This window comes from Oncorhynchus tshawytscha, linkage group LG12 (assembly GCF_018296145.1).
Source record: "Oncorhynchus tshawytscha isolate Ot180627B linkage group LG12, Otsh_v2.0, whole genome shotgun sequence".
Taxonomy (NCBI): Eukaryota; Metazoa; Chordata; class Actinopteri; order Salmoniformes; family Salmonidae; genus Oncorhynchus; species Oncorhynchus tshawytscha.
This window is the reverse complement of record NC_056440.1, coordinates 20081508-20100252: the sequence shown is the minus strand read 5'-3', so window position 1 is coordinate 20100252 and position 18745 is coordinate 20081508. Positions and strand designations below refer to the sequence as shown.

General features: G+C 42.4%; 1 protein-coding gene across 2 annotated transcripts in view; it reads right to left on the bottom strand.

Moving 5' to 3' along the window:
- Window positions 1-18745, bottom strand: part of LOC112262672 (substance-P receptor-like) — a 40788-nt gene that overhangs the window by 12586 nt on the left and 9457 nt on the right. For both annotated transcript variants that reach the window (XM_024438351.2, XM_024438352.2), the window contains exon 2: window positions 12461-12655. In XM_024438351.2, coding sequence (XP_024294119.2) covers window positions 12461-12655 — 195 coding nt within the window. The remainder of the gene's footprint in view (window positions 1-12460; window positions 12656-18745) is intronic.

Below are 18745 nucleotides of genomic sequence, written 5' to 3'. Positions count from 1 at the left end.
GCCCTTGATTCTTTTGACTATTCTGGGAAAAGAGCCTGGGTCTCATGTCTATTGACCTGGGTGTCTGCAAAGGGAGATGAATCTCAGTGTCTGTGGCTGAGTGTAACCCTATGAATCACCCTGCACAGCCTTACACTGCTGGCTTACTCATCACAGACAAGCTTTCTGCAAAGGGAAGGTACTCAATTTAGGGGAAGGGGGGGGCAGGGGCAGAGAGTACAGGGTGTGCTTGAATGGGATGGTCTGTGTGTGCGTCAATTTGTGTCTCTTTTTCTCTCTCTATTACTCCCTGTCCGTAGCTTTCTATTTCCCTCTCTCTCTCTTTCACTGTGTGTGTGTGTGTGTGTGTGAGAATGTGTGTCTAAAACTCTCTCTCTTTATGTGTGAATTTACGTAGGTCTGCGCGCAGCTGTTTGTGTTGGCTGTAATTGTCTGTGTGTGTGATCATACTTTCAGGAACTGAAACTGCAGTTAGTTTGTGACAACGCTAATTATACCCTCCCCTGTTGCCTTGCTCCCTAATCCCTGCTGGCTGAGCGGGGGCCTCAACGATGGTGGCAGAGAGGCAGGAACAGCACACACACACACACACACACACAGACTGGGACTGGAAGATCTGACCAGGGGTCAGCCATAATTAGATGTCATTTACAGCAGCAGGCAGGCTGGCTGAATTACAACCACACCAAGGCTCTGATCACTTAGCCAGATGTGTCAGTGATTACAGTTTCATTAAAAAAGTAATGAGTGGCGCAGCAATTCTGACATGAACATTGTCATCGTCCTATTCATTACAAATGATTGCAATGTGGGAGGGTGGGAGCCTGGACAGCCAGGCTGAATGACAATAGCATTTGGAGACAAAGAAAGCAGCTCCTAAAACACTGGGGTGTTGATGTGCTGAGAGCGGAGGGACTGCTGTGAACAGAGCAGAGCTGGCCGATCTGTGTTTATCAGCCTGCTGGATGGCGGGAGGTAATGACTGCAAACAAACAAATACATTAAGGGCCACAGGTATGGGGAGCACTTTCCAGCTGTGAGAGTAAATGGACCTTACACGTACTAGAATCATTCCTCGTTTTCATAACCCCAGACTTAAACAGCTCCAGGAGGTTCTCTCTCCTCTCTCTCTCTCTCGCTGTGTGTGTGTCTCTCTCTCTCTCTCAGTCTGTCTCTTTCGCTCTCTCTCTCTCCTTCTCTGTCACTGTCTCTCGCTGTGTCTCTCTCTCTCTCTGTGTGTGTGTCTCTCTCTTTCTCACTCTCTCTCTCTTTCTCCGTCTCTCTCCTCTGTCACTGTCTCTCGCTGTCTCTCTCTCTCACTCTCTCTCTCTCTTTCTCGCTGTCTCTCTTTCTCGCTGTCTCTCTTTCTCGCTGTCTCTCTTTCTCGCTGTCTCTCTCTCTCTCTCTCACTGTCTCTCTCTCTCTCACTGTCTCTCTCTCTCTCTCTCTCTCACTGTCTCTCTCTCTGTGTCTCAATTCAAGGGCTTTATTGGCATGGGAAACATATGTTAACATTACCAAAGCAAGTGAAGTTGATAATAAACAAAAGTGTAATAAACAATCAAAATGTACAGTAAACATTACACTCACCGAAGTTCCAAAAGAAAAAATAGATTTCAAAATACAGTGTTGTAAAGATGTGCAAATAGTGAAAGTACAAAAGGGAAAATAAATCAACATAAATATGGGTTGTATTTACAATGATGTTTGTTCTTCACTGGTTGCCCTTTTCTTGTGGCAACAGGTCACAAATCTGGCTGCTGTGATGGCACACTGTGGTATTTCACCCAGCAGATATGGGAGTTTATCAAAATTTGGATTGGTTTCAAATTCTTTGTGGATCTGTGTAATCTGAGGGAAAGAAGTTTCTCTAATATTGTCATACATTTGGCAGGAGGTTAGGAAGTACAGCTCAGTTCCCACCTCATTTTGTGGGCAGTGTGCACATAGCATGTCTTCTTTTGAGAGCCAGGTCTGCCTACGGCAGCCTTTCTCAATAGCAAGGCTATGCACACTAAGTCTGTACATAGTCAAAGCTTTCCTTAAATTTGGGTCAGTTACGGTGGTCAGGTATTCTGCCACTGTGTACTCTCAGTTTAGGGCCAAGAAGCATGCTAGTTTGCTTAGTTTTTTTGTTGATTCTTTCCAATGTGTCAAGTAATTACCTTTTTGTTTTTGTCATGATTTGGTTGGGTCTAATTGTGTTGCTTGTCCTGGGGCTCTGTGGGGTCTGTTTGAGTTTGTGAACAGAGCCCCAGGACCTTCTAGCTTAGGGGACTCTTCTCCAGGTTCATCTCTCTGTAGGTGATGGGTTTGTTAAGGTTAGGGAATCGCTTCCTGGTTGATATATAAGCTGAAGAGGCTGGGGCTTAAACTGCATCCCTTTCTCACCCCCCAGCCCTGTGGAAAGAAACTTGAAGAGAAGACTTTGCCTTCGTTCTGGTTTGTTTGGTTGTCAATAAGGGTATGCAGGGTAAATACATGGTCTGCCGTATGGTAATTTGGTAAAAAGCCAATTTGACATTTGCCCAGTACATTGTTTTCACTGAGGAAATGTATCAGTCTGCTGTTAATGATAATGCAGAGGATTTTCCCAAGGTTGCTGTTGACGTATATCCCACAGTAGCTATTGGGGTCAAATTTATCTCCACTTTTGTGGATTGGGGTGATCAGTCCTTGGTTCCAAATTTTGGGGAATAAGGATGATGCTGAGGATGATGTTACGGAGTTTAAGTATAGCCAATTGGAATTTGTGGTCTGTATATTTTATCATTTCATTTAGGATACCATCAACCCCACAGGCCTTTTTCGGTTGGAGGGTTTGTATTTTGTCCTGTCGTTCATTCAATGTAATTGAAGAATCCAGTGGGTTCTGGTAGTCTTTAATAGTTGATTCTAAGATTTGTATTTGATCATGTATATGTTTTTGCCATTTGCTTCTTGTTAAATAGCCAAAAAGATTGGAGCAGTGGTTTATCCATATATCTCCATTTTGAAAAGATAACTCTTTGTGTTGTTTGTTTTGAGTTCTTCCCAGAAGTGGTTAGATTCTATGGATTCTTGAAATTACATTGAGCTGATTTCTGACGTGTAGTTCCTTATTTTTCGATAGTGTATTTCTGAATTGTTTTAGCGATTCACCATAGTGAAGGCGTGGGCTCACACCATAGTGAAGGCGTAGGCTCAGGTTACCTGGGTCTCTATGTTTTTGGTTGGTGTAACGATCGTATTTGGAATGAGGTAAGGACCAAACCAAACTGATTGACATCAGGAAATTCAGCAGTCTGACCAGGCTGATCCGAGTCATTGCCTGGGTTTGGCGAGCCGCAACGAGATGGAAAGAAATGTTGACCAAGAATTCAGCCTCAGACAACTGTGTGGTGTGCAGAAAGGCCAGGGCCAGAAAGTGCCAACAGATCATGAGTGACCTTCCATCCGAGCGGATAACACCAGCCAGACCATTTGAGTACACAACAGTGGACTTATTTGGACCGTATGAAGTCAAGGATGAGGTGAAAAAGAAAACCAAGCACAAGGTGTGGGGTATTGTTTCTGCTGCATGGTATCCAGAGCTATACACACAGATGTTGTCAGTGACCAGTCGACTGAAGGCTTCCTACTGGCTTACCAAATATTCACGGCACTGAGAGGGCATCCAAAGAAATTGTGGTCAGATCCTGGAAAGAACTTTATGGGAGCCAGACCTGCCCTCAAAGAACTCTACCTCTTCTTGGATCAACTAAGTAAATCTAAGCTTGAAAATGAAGCTTCCAAGCATGGGACAGGATGGAGCTGGAAAATGCACCCAGCAGACTCCCCTCACAGGAATGGAGCTGCAGAAGCAGCTGTTCGTACTGTGAAGCGGGCTTTGCACAACCTGGGAGGAGAAGGACTCTTCACATGGAGTGAGTTTCAAACATTTCTCTACACGGCTGCTAACCTTGCCAATGAGAGGCCCATAGATGCAAGAACTCAAAGCCGGGAGGACTGCATAGAATACATCAGCCCAAATTCCCTTCTGCTTGGACGGATTGGACCCAGAGGAGATCTTGGATGCTTTGATTTTGAAAGCTACACATACAAAAGATTGAGAGCTATCCAAACAGAAGTTGACCAGTTCTGGAGGAAGTGGAGTCAGTTAGCTGGGCCCAATCTATTCGTGAGGAGTAAATGGCACACGACACATAGGAATGTGGCTGTTGGAGATGTTGTCTGGCTGGCTGACCAAAATGCCTGGAGGGGCCACTACAAACTAGCCAGAGTCAGTGTCAACAATGACAAGAAGGGCATTGTCAGATATGTGCATCTCAGAACTTTTCCCAGCTACCCAGTCCCAACTGTGAAGCCTGCTCAAGAGAAGTCAAAGAATCTCTCAACTAAAATACCTGCTAGAGTTCTTCATAGGGATGTCAGACGCATCATTGTTTTACTTCCTGTTGAAGAAGGAAAAAACCTGATAGCTGAAATCGAACCTGCCCCAACAGCAAGGTCCGTGTGACCTCCTTGGGTTCAAGAACCAGGAGGTCAAGTGGGAGGTGTTGCGTCAAAAAACAGAACACTCAAAACATGAGCACAATGGCAGCTCTTCCTTTAAAGCACTCCAGGCCTCAAGAGGGCAGATAACCCCAAAACACGGGTGGAACTAGGAAATTGAGCCAGGATTTCTGGAGGGACTACTTTTACATGCGCACCTGGCAGATAAGCATGGGTATAAAATGTTTGGGCTTAGCTTTGCTTGGGTCCTCAACATACAAACAGCTCATTGTTCAACCCTAAAGACGCAACTGGTATGTAATGTTTGGAATTATTTATTATGTTGCATCCAGTGCTTAGCACAATTTACATGTTTAACTCTGGTAGGAGTGGTAACTTCTTTTTTGTGGATATTTTCTGACTGCAGAAGTAATTGCTTGAAGTGCTAGATTAAACTGTTTAAATGTTTACTTTATTCAAAGCCATGCTTTGTTGCTGTCTCATGCATTGTTTATTATGTAAAATAATGCATGTTTATTCTCTGTTAAAGGTTATCAAACTATTCCTATTCCCTATTCCTCTGTCATTCAACTACTCTATTCAACAAATCAACTGTTTCAACATATTCAACAAAAGGCATCATAACCATAAAACACTAAAAAGGAATGGAGTTGTCCCTTTGCATCCTTCACGTGTTGAGCAAGCCGTTTTCAAGTTTGGGCAGAGCTGAAATAATTATAACACCTAGACAACTTGACAGTTGGTTCAATTTTTTAGTTCCACCTGTGTTTTTGGGTTATCTGCCCTCTTGAGGCCTGGAGTTCTTTAAAAGGAAGAGCTGCCATTGTGCTCATGTTTTGAGTGTTCTGTTTTTTGACGCAACAATGACAAAGTGAAAACATTGTGGAAATGTATAAAAATTAAAAACAGAAATACATTATTTACACAAGTATTCAGACCATTTGCTATTGAGCTCAGGTGCATCATGTTTCCGGCCAAACTGAGTAATCGGGGGAGAAGGGCTTTGGTCAGGGAGGTGTCCAAGAACCCGATGGTCATTCTGACAGAGCTCCAGAGTTACTCTGTGGAGATGGGAGAACCTTCCAGAAGGACAACCATCTCTGCAGCATTCTACCAATCAGGCCTTTATTGTAGAGTGGCCAGACGGAAGCCCCTCAGTAAAGGCACACGACAGCCCCCAGGCACCGAAAGAACTCTCAGACCATGAGAAACAGGATTATCTGGTCTGATGAAACCAAGATTGAACTCTTCAGCCTGAATGCCAAGCGTCACGTCTGGAGGAAACCTGGCACCATCGCTACAGTGAAGCAGGTGGCAGCATCATACTCTGGGAGATGTTCTTCTGTGGCAGGGACTGGGAGACTAGTCAGGATTGAGGGGAAAATGAACAGAGAAGAACATAGAGATCCTTGATGAAAACCAGCTCCAGCGCTCTCAGGACCTCAGACTGGGGCAAAGGTTCACCTTCCAATAAGACAATGACCCTAAGCACACAACCAAGATAATGCAGGAGTGGCTTCGGGACAAGTCTATGAATGCCCTTGAGTGGCCCAGCCAGTGCCCAGCTTCAACAAAAGGGTCTGAATATTTTTCTAAAAGTGTTTTCAGTTTTTTTATACATTTTCAAAAACGTCTAAAAACCTGTTTTTAATTTGTCGTTATGGGGTATTGTGTGTAGATTGAATTTGAAAAAAAAACAATTTTAGAGTTAGGCTGTAACATAACAAAATGTGGGAAATGTCAAGGGGTCTGAGTACTTTCCAAATGCACTGTATATAGTAATGTCACCTATATAATAATGTCACCTACAGTATACATTTTTGCTGTGGGGAATAGAATAGGAAGGCCGTCAACAGCACTGCTCCCCAATTCTTTTTCTGGTCCCCTTCACCTGATGATGTACATCAAACCAAAGGCTGTGAAGATGTGTGTGTGTGAGAGAGAGAGAGAGCCGTGAAAATGAATGGCAGCTTCAGCTGAAGGTGTAAATCCTCCTATCGCCTCACAATGTAGCTGCTGTGAGAGAAAGACAGAGAGCGAGAGAGAGAGAGAGAGAGAGACACGCAGGAGAGATAGATCAAGAGGGAGAGAGAGAGAGAGAGAGAGCGAGAGATTTGGGGTCCGCTCACCAACCAAGAATTCACAAAATGTGACACACCACATTGAGAGTCTGCATGCAGAATTCTGCAAACCTATCCTACGTAAAATACGTGAAACACCAAATAATGCTTGCAGAGCAGAATTAGGCCGATACCTGCTAATTATCGAAATCCAGAAATCTGATAAGTCTCCCAGTCCCTGAAGAACATCCCCACAGCATGATGCTGCCACCACCATGCTTCACTGTAGGGATGTTGCCAGGTTTCCTCCAGACGTGACGCTTGGCATTCAGGCTGAAGAGTTCAATCTTGGTTTCATCAGACCAGAGAATCTTGTTTCTCATGGTCTGAGAATCCTTTCAGTGCCTGTTGGCAAACTCCATGCTGGCTGTCATGTGCCTTTTACTGAGGAGTGGCTTCCGTCTGGCCACTCTACAATAAAGGCCTGATTGGTAGAGTGCTTGCACAGATGGTTTTCCTTCTGGAAGGTTCTCCCATCGCCACAGAGTAACTCTGGAGCTCGTTCAGAGTGACCATCGGGTTCTTGGACACCTCCCTGACCAAGGCCCTACTCCCCCAATTGCTCAGTTTGGCCGGAAACACAATGCACCTGAGCTCAATAGCAAATGGTCTGAATACTTATGTAAATAAGGTATTACGTTTTTTTAAATTTTATACATTTGCAAAAAATAAATAAATAACATTTTCACTTTGTCATTATGGGGTACTGTGTGTAGATTGATGATGAAAAAACACATTTAATCATTTTTAGAATAAGGCTGTAACATAAAATGTGGAAAAAGTCAAGGGGTCTGAATACTTTCCAATTGCACTGTACAATTTCAAGTTCTTTAAATTTTCAAGAATGACTGACCTTCATGTCTTAAAGTAATGATAGACTGTCGTTTCTCTTTGCTTTTTTGAGCTGTTCTTGCCATATTACGGATTTGGTCTTTTACCAAATATGGCTATCTTCTGTATGCCTCCCCGACCTTGACACAACTCAACTGAATGGCTCAAACGCATTAAAAAGAAAAGAAATTCCACAAATTAACTTTTAACAAGGCTCACCTGTTAATTGAAATGCATTCCATGTGACTACCTCATGAAGCTGGTTGAGAGAATGCCAAGAGTGTGAAAAGCTGTCATCAAGGCAAAGAGTGGCTACTTTGAAGAATCTCAAGAATAATCTTAAAAATATAAAAACTTTTCTGGTTTATACATGATTCCATGTGTGTCATTTCATAGTTTTGATGTCTTCACTATCATTCTACAATGTAGGAAATAGTAAATATAAAGAAAAACACTTGAATGAGTAGGTGTGTCCAAACGTTTGACTGGTACTGTATATTATTGCCTTGCTGTATAAAGGCACTTGACTTTGTCTTGCACATTCACCCTCTGAATGGCACACATACACAATTCATTTCTCAATTGTCTAAAGGCTTAAAAATCCTTCTTTACAGTGACTGATGTGGATTTAACAAGTGACATCAATGAGGGATCACAGCTTTCACCTGGTCTGTCTATGTAATGGAAAGAGGTGTTCTTTATATTTTGTACACTCAAGTGTATATACAGTATATACTTAGGAGAGCAGATCTAACTCGCACAACTCCAACTCAGCCATTAAGGTGCTGCACCCCGTCCTTTCACAACTCTCCAGAACAGATCATAGATTAATGTAACTCTTTCACATCATCCGTCTTCTCTGTTTCCTAGCTGGTTGAGTCGTGAATGCCCTTGACAATGTTTAAGAATGGCAGACAACGCTGGGAGATGGTGTTAATGAATGAGAGAGGCTCAGATCCAATGATCCAGCAATACAATTAATGTAAACCTCCAAAGCCCCCTATAATAAAAGGAATAACTTGTTCAATAACATCTAAACTGCTACAGATCACTACAATACAAAGAATAATCTATACAATAACATCTAAAATGACATAAAGCCCCTATGGGCCCTGGTCAAAAGTACTATAAAGGGAATAGGGGGCAATTTGGGACGCACTTAGTCCCCCCCAAGGTCATTTGTTGCTTCTGGTGGTTGGCGCTAAGAGGAGAATATGGAATAACCTCGAGTTGTGAGACAATGGAATTTTCTTTAATATTTAACCAAAGTTGCTCTTGAGTGGAGACACAATTAGAAGAAACTTGGAATCAATAGTGAAGGTAAATAAGGGATTTTCTCTGTTAGGCAACAGAACGATAAACAGTAGAATGTCTTTGTCTGTGTTTTATCTACTCTGCTGAAGACATGCATCGGTCAACCCAGGGGGTCAACACAGGCGGTGCCTTAAGTCTCCGCTGCTCTGGAATAACATTGATAATTTCCATTACATTTAAAACATAGTTAGACTTTGCTGCTTTAGGGTTGTTATGAATTGTATGAATAATGATGTATACATTTAACTAGAACTATAACTGGTTGAATTCTACCCTGTTTTATTGTATCTGATTGGTGGTGTTAGTTCATAAGAAAGAGGTTATGTAGCATGGACAAGGGGTATTTGGAAATGATAACCATTGTGGAAGAAGGAATGTATGTGTGTGTTTAAAGTAAGCAAAGAGAATCATTAACCTGTTTTTGAACCGACCCGGCTATAACTCTGTGGAGATTAAATAAGACAGCGAGAACCCCTCCAGGTTTTCCGTATCTGGGAGGGACTGGAACTGTCAGCTAAGTGGTAATAAACTGTGGTGAGACTTCAGGTGATAATCCAGATATAGTGTGTAATGTATGTGCTTTAGTGGGTTGGAATGGACTTTTGAAGATGCTTTGTCCTTGTCGGAGAGGAGGAGGGACATTTAAACGGCTATCACGTTATATGTGATATATAAACTGATGTACATGGTTTTTTAAGGAGAGCTCTCGGGAATAAACACTATTAATTGATTTGGAGACTGATCTTTGTCTATTTTATGCAAATAATAATCTTACAAATTCTTTGAAACGGACAAAGTGTTTTGCTTTGTTATAATTGAATTGATTAATGAACATATAGGAATTAAATTCCTCTAAAAAGGGTACATTAGCTTTAATAAATATTGAGAGAATAGTAAACTGTAGGGGAGAGTGGGGTAAACTGAGCCAAAAGCGTAAGTTGACCCAACCTTGTTTCTAGGAAACCGTACACAAAAAGTAACAATTTGACAACATTTGGGAAGAGGTCATCATTTTATGGAGTATGTGAAGGAAGAAACCACATGGAAAAAGTGGCAAGCAAAAAAGGAATTTCACCAAGTCAAATTAATTTGTGTTAGAGGTTTCATGATGCTAGTGTCTGAACCAAAGTTGATCATTTTAAGATTGTTCTATACATCAGCTGGGGGTCTCTATAAGCTACAATATGAGGTCCTAAACCTAGCATGAAAGTGCATCCTTGTATCTGTGTTGGCTAATATAGCTACAAATGTTTGCCTTGGGGTAATTTGAGCCAATGGCAAGTTGAGCAAATTGGAGTGTTTTCTTCCAAGGCTTAATGCAAGGCAATATTACCATCCACCAGGTTGGCATTGTTTATTAATCAGAAACAGATACAAAGTTATTTCTCTTCGTGACTGAGATGAGGTTTACACAACTAAAATTTTAGTTCACTACATTTTATTTAACTAGGCAAGTCAGTTAAGAACAAATTCTTATTTACAACGACGGCCTAGGAACAGCGGGTTAACTGCCTCGTTCAGGGGCAGAATGACAGATTTTTACATTGTCAGCCCGGGGATTCAATCCAGCAACCTTTCGGTTACTGGTCCAACGCTCTAACCATTAGGCTACCTGCCGCTCTAACCACTAGGCTACCTGCCGCTCTAACCACTAGGCTACCTGCCGCTCTAACCACTAGGCTACCTGGCTACCTGCCACTCTAACCACTAGGCTACCTGCCACCACTCTAACCACCACTAGGCTACCTGCCACTCTAACCACTAGGCTACCTGCCACTCTAACCACTAGGCTACCTGCCACTCTAACCACTAGGCTACCTGCCACTCTAACCACTAGGCTACCTACATGCTCCACTGTTTTGATTGGTGTAATGTTAGCTAGAACCCACAAGTGTCTATCCAGATAATGAAAAGGCTCCTGTGAAAGAGAATTCATGGAACTTATAGTTACACGTCATTTACGGCGTGCATGATCATGAGCAAAGTAATTGTAGCCTATCATTTCACTTCCCCTGTGAGAACCATGAGCATGGGCTGACTTGGCTTTGCTGTACCTCAGCCAAAGCCTGCCAGCCGCCTACCTACGGTTGCACGGTGTCCATTGCAATGTAGAATAACGCATATCAGCTATCTTTCAAAAGTTATCCATTTTGCTGGAGCTTCATCTTATTCTTTCTAACTATTTCTATGGCAGATTCACGGCTGCAATTTATGGAAGATGACAAAAGATTAAGATAACAATAGATGGCAAAGTCAAAGATGGGCCAGTGGTTTCCATCTGAGGCAAAGTTATCCCTAAAACCAATACATAAGACAAATCCAGCTCCGGAACCAGCCATAAAGCCAGCTGGCTAATCTTTTGAATATGGTGTGGTCAAAAAGAAAACTGCTAATAACATTACCTAACTAGATACGGTTAACCTTCTAGCTAGCTACACTGACAGCTGTCAGTGCCCTATTACTTGAGGTTTATCCACTCCATGTGGAAATTCCCAATTCGTGCATATGTATAAGTAGCCATTGTTATTCTTTGGAGGTGGAACCTAAACATGCATTTCCTCTATTGGACAGGAAATTATGTTGAAATAGAGGCGTCCTTTAAGCCTGTGTTAAAAGATGCTTAAAATTATTAAAAGAGAAAAAAAAAGCCATTGTGATTGTGTTGAATTGTGTTTGGGAAAGAAATATTAACATGGTTTTAAAAAGGTAGTGGTAATATTTCATTCAGAATAGAATTTTTTAAGAAACTAGAGAGATTACATTTAAGACATACAATATGCCACACTCCCATTCCATGAATTAAACTTTGACCTACCAGCACCATCACCCAGTCACAGGACCACGTCACCCACTTACCCCAAGGGGTTTCAAGTTATTGTGTCCCGCAGCTCAACTTACCCCATAGACCACTTTTTTCAGGCAAGCTGTTTTCAAAACCGTAATGTTTACATTAATTCTGATTATTTCCAGGGATACACAACTTCCTGAAATATATATCTTTGTTAGAAAGAATACTAGATTTCCCTTTTTGGAGTGACGCTGAATGTAGAAAATGGCTCAACACCCTACTCTCCCCTTTCTTTTCACATAAAGAAACAAAGTATCTTTGTTCCATGTTGCTTTTAATCACTAATACACACACACTCTGTCACGTTCGTCGTAATGATGAGACCAAGGCGCAGCATGATAAGAAAACATTCTTCTATAATAAACGAACAACACTTAAACAAACAAAGTGACGCTATACTAAACAAAGTGACGCTATACTAAACCAAGTGCTGACATGCAAATACACAGACAATAACCCACAAAACCAAAATGGAAAATGGCAACCTAAATGAAATCCCCAATCAGAGACAACGATAAACAGCTGCCTCTGATTGAGAACCAATTCAGGCCACCATAGACCTACATTTACCTAGACAAACCAAAACCCCATAGATGTACAAAAAACCCTAGAGATGACAAAAAACACACATACCACCCTCGTCACACCCTGACCTAACCAAAATAATAAAGAAAACAACGATAACTAAGGTCAGGGCGTGACACACACACACACACACACACACACACACACGCACACGCACACGCACACACACACACACACACACACTCAGTCTGACTCTCTCTCTCGCTCTCTGACTTTCTCTCTCTTTCTCTCTTTCTCTCTCTCAAACACACTTATAAATGAAACTCACAGAATTTTGTAGTCACAGCCGGTGTATTCGGGCCACTCGATGTAACAGATGATTCGTCCAGGGAGCTCCTCGGTCACTGAGTAGTAGTATTGAGGGAAGGCCAGAAGCAGAGCCAGCACCCAGATCACCCCCACAATCACCTTGGTCTCTGTGGATGACATGCGTTGCTGCAGGGGGTGGATGATGGCAGTGTACCTAGGAGGGGAGTAGAGGCAGCAGGGGCAAACACATGTTCAGTCCTGGGGGAAGATACAATGGGAAGATCTACAAGCACACACACACACACAAATGATCACACACACACACACACACACACACACACACACACACACACACACACACACACACACACACACACACACACACACACAAACTATGTCTTACTATACTTCTGAGTACTTTGAGGGGACAAAATTATTTCCCATTCAAACATTTTATTTTCCCCAACCCTAAACTTAACCCTAAAACTAACCCTAACTTTTACTCTTACCCTTACCCTTATTCTTACCATTAACCTAATCCTAAAATAGCAATTTTCTTAAATGAAGACCGGTAAAATATCCTCCCTTCTGTGTCCTCACACACATACACGCACGCACACACACACATAAACACACACACTGAAGGTATTGATAAAACATTTTCTATTATTCTCCTCTGAGCTTCAGGGTCTCCAACAATGCAATGTGGATGTTACAATTTCAGTTCGACTCATAGACTACGTCTGCCTTTTGACAGAGTAAAAATGTATCGTCATCCTGTGAATACATTTTTCTGATAAGAGAAAATCATACTGTAAATTGGTCTCCTTTGAATCATACCAACATAATAATTAATCCAGACATTATCAGACCTTTGAAATGAAAAGAGGCTCTATGGAAGTCAAAGTATTTATTTTCACCACCACTTTAGTATCATTCTCTCTTAGATTGATAATCATGCAGCACCTAATTTCAGTCGGAGCACATACTGTACTGAGTGCATGAATATGTTCCAAATGGCACCCTGTTCTTCTCATGGAAGCCAGGTCCAATGCTTTTTTATTGTTCCCCTCTAATCAAGGACTGATTTAGACCTGGGACACCAGGTGGGTGCAATTCATTATCAGGTAGAACAGAAAACCAGCAGGCTTCGGACCTCATTGGGAAAGAGTTGAATACCCCTGCCTTATATCATGTACTACCTTTGAGTCCCTGGTCAAAAGTAGTACACTATATGGAATAAAGTGCCATTTGGGATGCAAACCCACTAAGTCCCATTCCATCAATAGGCTACTGACGTGACAGTATCTCACACTTCGACAGCAGCATATCAAGCGGCACTTGAGAGAAAATGCAAATTCTTCCCCCTGGAGTCGATATCTGCGCTGAAATCTAATTAGCACAATAATTTAATCGCTGACTTTAAGCTAGAGACTTCTGGGTTTTTGCATGGGCTGCGCATCTCAATCCACTGACTGCGCCGGTGTTGACCGTTCGGCTCTGCAGTGGAAAACGACAGACTTACAACGTGTTTGTGAGACCAGGACACAGGTCTTCTCATGGAAACGTCCGTAAAGTCAGAACGTTTTGAGCTAGTAAATATTTGTAAAGCTGAGACTCTCACTAATACGAACGTGTCATCCATTTTGGTCCATCGGCGTACTAACTCTGTACAGGTCTTCTCACAAAAAGTCTGTAAAGTCGGAACAGTTTGAGCTAGAAACGATTTGGACACAGTTCTGAAAAGCGGAGACACAAGCTTCACAGTACTGGTCCCAAGGTCATCTGGTAACTGGAAGTGAATAGGATCTTTCAACCAAAAAAATGTCCCTGAGCTTTCCTATATTTCTAAAATACAGGAAACATACTTCAAAACATACTTCCTTTTGATTTATTTTTGGACTATCTCAACTCAAATCAACGTTTAGTGGTTATGTAAAAAGATTTGCAGATGTTATCGCAGGTGCAGCAAAATGCTTGTGTTTAATACCTGTCACGCCTGCTCCCACTCCCCCTCTCTGGCACTCGAGGGTGTCAGGCTGCCCTTCATTACGCACACCTGTCACAATCATTACCCGCCGCTGCACAATATTGGACTCACCTGGACACCATTACTTTGTTAATTACCCCTCTTTATCTGTCTGCTCCTCACGTTATTCCCTGTGTCAGCATTGGTGTGGTTATTTTTCCCTCGTCCAGACGCTGTTCCTGTCCTGTTTCATGTCCGTTGTTCATTAAATTTTCTCCTTGTACCTGCTTCCTGTCTCCAGCATTGATCCTCACAATACCTAGCAATAATACAATAAACAATACGCACATAATCCATACAAATAAAAAATATCAGAACGAGCAATGTCAGACTGGTTTTGCAATGTCTTTTCTTTGCCATGTATGAATGTGTTATTCAAAGTGTTTCTATGGGCTAATAGCAGTAAGACCAAATTCAATGTTTCATCAAATAAAAAAAACTATTTTTTTGCTGATACCTACAGGGATCCTAAAATGTGAAATCAAATAGCTAGATGGTATATGGTATGACCATCTCAACAAAAACTCATCTGTTAGCTTAGTAGATATCGCTATCTAGAGGCTTAGACACTAGGGATTATACTGGGAGATCTAATCAACATCGTAATCCAAATAATAGCCCCTTTTAATCTGCTAATTTGATTTCTGCTTATAACCAAATTGGGGGAGAGATGATAGTTGATTTCAAAACACTCCCAGCAGTCGACACAACTATTTGTCCCATTTTGACTCTCTGCTATGCTCGGCTCGTTCCACTACCACATGGCTAGGAAACTTGTATCTTGTTCCAATTGAGACTTGCAATGCTGCTTCTCCATGGTATGAGTTTAGTTTAGAGGTGTCTCTGACAACACTACTTGAAGAGCCTATATACAGTAGATGCTATAGAGTAATGGCTTTTGAGGCTAGTGTGGGTTAGATACTGGTGACTGATGTCAGTTTGTTTACTTTTCACCAATGGCATACAAATGCATAGATTTACATACTGTATGTCTACATGAACAAACAACAAACACATAACCACTGTCTTTATTTTTTATTTTCATACCCTTACTACATCATGGAATCATTGTTTAGCGAATCCTTTTCTTATTTTCCAAGGGGAAATTTGATCTGTATTCTGTAGCTACTACTTGCCCCGAGTGTCTATAGCCTCGCTCTTTGTCTCAATTTCTTTCACACCTGTTTCGCACCTCACTTTCTTTCTCTGTGTTCTACCTGCCTTTGTTGTGAATGTCTTTAGGCAATAGTAGGCAACACTGGAAGATGGTATGAATGAATTAGAGAGGCACAAATCCAATGATCCGGCAATAACATCTAAACCACCAAAGCCCCCTACAATACAAGGAAAAATGCAATCAAGCAAAAGGAAGATTTTGCTGTCAGGGTGCTCTCATCTCATAGAGAGCTCGCCATGGAATAGGGTCCTTCTGCAGAGGGGCCAACACCCTTGCATAATATCCACATCAACAGATGGGAGGAGATGTGTCCCGGTGGCAGACCTGGGTTCCAATACTTATATCAAATAGTAAATATGAAACATGGCTTTGGGACAAGATACCCCCCCATGGCTATCCAACTCAATGGATTCTCCATTCACCAAGCGGATAGGACATTGGATTCAGGGAAATCGAGAAGGGGAGGGGTTTGCCTTTTCATCAACAGCAAATGGTGTGCTGACTCTAACGCAGTGGATGTCTCAACCCATCTTGGTATACCTCATGGTCAAATGCCAACCCTTCTACATCTCAACTGTGTGCTGCTGTTATCGTGACTGTTATACATTCCACATCATAACAAAAATAACAACAAGCTGGCACTGAATGAACTGTACGAGGCTATAAACAAGCAGGAAATCATGCACACAAAGGCCTTTTCTTCTTGCCAGTGATTTTAATTCCACGTCATTAAGACGTGATGAAAACTTCCATCAACATGTCTCCTTTGCCACAAGGGGCGATAAAGTTCTAGACCACTATTACTCTACCCATAAGAAAGCATACAAGGCACTCCCTCGCCCCCCCTTTGGCAAATCACATCATGACTCTATTCTCCTGCTTCCTGTCTACAAGCAGTACCTCAAATAGGAAGTACCCTTGACACACTCTGTTGAGAAATGCTCCTCCGAATCAGAGGCTATGCTACAGGACTGCTTTGCTAGCGCATCAATGAGCTAACCATCGCCGTCACCAGCTTCATTAGGAACTGCATCACCGACGTTGTCCCCACAGTGAAGGTTCGCTGCTTCCCCAATCAAAAGCCCAGGATTAACACAGAAGTTGACGCTAAGCTAAAGGAAAGGGCTACCACACACAAGGGTATTGCAGACAACCCTGAGGCTACGGCTGAGGACATGAACAAGTACAAGAAGTCCCACTCCAACCTCCCCAGAGCCATCAACCAAGCAAAAGGACAATAAAGGAACAAGGTAGGATCTATTACATAGGCTCTGCCACCAACCACATGTGGCAGGGGCAACACGCTATTACAGATTACAAAGGAAGACACAGCCATGATCTGCCCAATGATGCTACCAGGCGGGTGTGTGCTTAGTCCCCTCCTGTACTCCCTGTTCACCCACGTATGCGTGGCCATGCACAACTCCAACACCATCATCAAGTTTGTTGACGACACAACGGTGGTAGGCCTGATCATCGGCAACAATGAGACAGCCTACAGGGAGGAGGTCAGTGATCTGTCAGTGTGGTGCCAGGACAACAACCTCTCCCTCAAATTCAGTAAGAACAAGGAGCTGACCTTGGACTACAGGAAATGGGGGAGATGAGCACGCCCCCATCCACATCACTGGGGCTGAGCTCCCTGACATCCAGGATCTCTATACAAGGTGGTGTCAGAGGAGGCCCCTAAAAATTGTGACGCCAGCTACCCAAGTCATAGACTGTTCTCTCTGCTACCGCATGGCAAGCGGTACCAATGCACAAAGTCTGGAACCAACAGGACCCTGAACAGCCATAAGACGGCTAAATAGTTAAATACAGTGCCTTGCGAAAGTATTCGGCCCCCTTGAACTTTGCGACCTTTTGCCACTTTTAAGGCTTCAAACATAAAGATATAAAACTGTATTTTTTTTGTGAAGAATCAACAACAAGTGGGACACAATCATGAAGTGGAACGACATTTATTGGATATTTCAACATTTTTTAACAAATCAAAAACTGAAAAATTGGGCGTGCAAAATTATTCAGCCCCTTTACTTTCAGTGCAGCAAACTCTCTCCAGAAGTTCAGTGAGGATCTCTGAATGATCCAATGTTGACCTAAATGACTAATGATGATAAATACAATCCACCTGTATGTAATCAAGTCTCCGTATAAATGCACCTGCACTGTGATAGTCTCAGAGGTCCGTTAAAAGCGCAGAGAGCATCATGAAGAACAAGGAACACACCAGGCAGGTCCGAGATACTGTTGTGAAGAAGTTTAAAGCCGGATTTGGATACAAAAGATTTCCCAAGCTTTAAACATCCCAAGGAGCACTGTGCAAGCGATAATATTGAAATGGAAGGAGTATCAGACCACTGTAAATCTACCAAGACCTGGCCGTCCCTCTAAACTTTCAGCTCATACAAGGAGAAGACTGATCAGAGATGCAGCCAAGAGGCCCATGATCACTCTGGATGAACTGCAGAGATCTACAGCTTAGGTGGGAGACTCTGTCCATAGGACAACAATCAGTCGTATATTGCACAAATCTGGCCTTTATGGAAGAGTGGCAAGAAGAAAGCCATTTCTTAAAGATATCCATAAAAAGTGTTGTTTAAAGTTTGCCACAAGCCACCTGGGAGACACACCAAACATGTGGAAGAAGGTGCTCTGGTCAGATGAAACCAAAATTGAACTTTTTGGCAACAATGCAAAACGTTATGTTTGGCGTAAAAACAACACAGCTCATCACCCTGAACACACCATCCCCACTGTCAAACATGGTGGTGGCAGCATCATGGTTTGGGCCTGCTTTTCTTCAGCAGGGACAGGGAAGTTGGTTAATATTGATGGGAAGATGGATGGAGCCAAATACAGGACCATTCTGGAAGAAAACCTGACGGAGTCTGCAAAAGACCTGAGACTGGGACGGAGATTTGTCTTCCAACAAGACAATGATCCAAAACATAAAGCAAAATCTACAATGGAATGGTTCAAAAATAAACATATCCAGGTGTTAGAATGGCCAAGTCAAAGTCCAGACCTGAATCCAATCGAGAATCTGTGGAAAGAACTGAAAATTGCTGTTCACAAATGCTCTCCATCCAACCTCA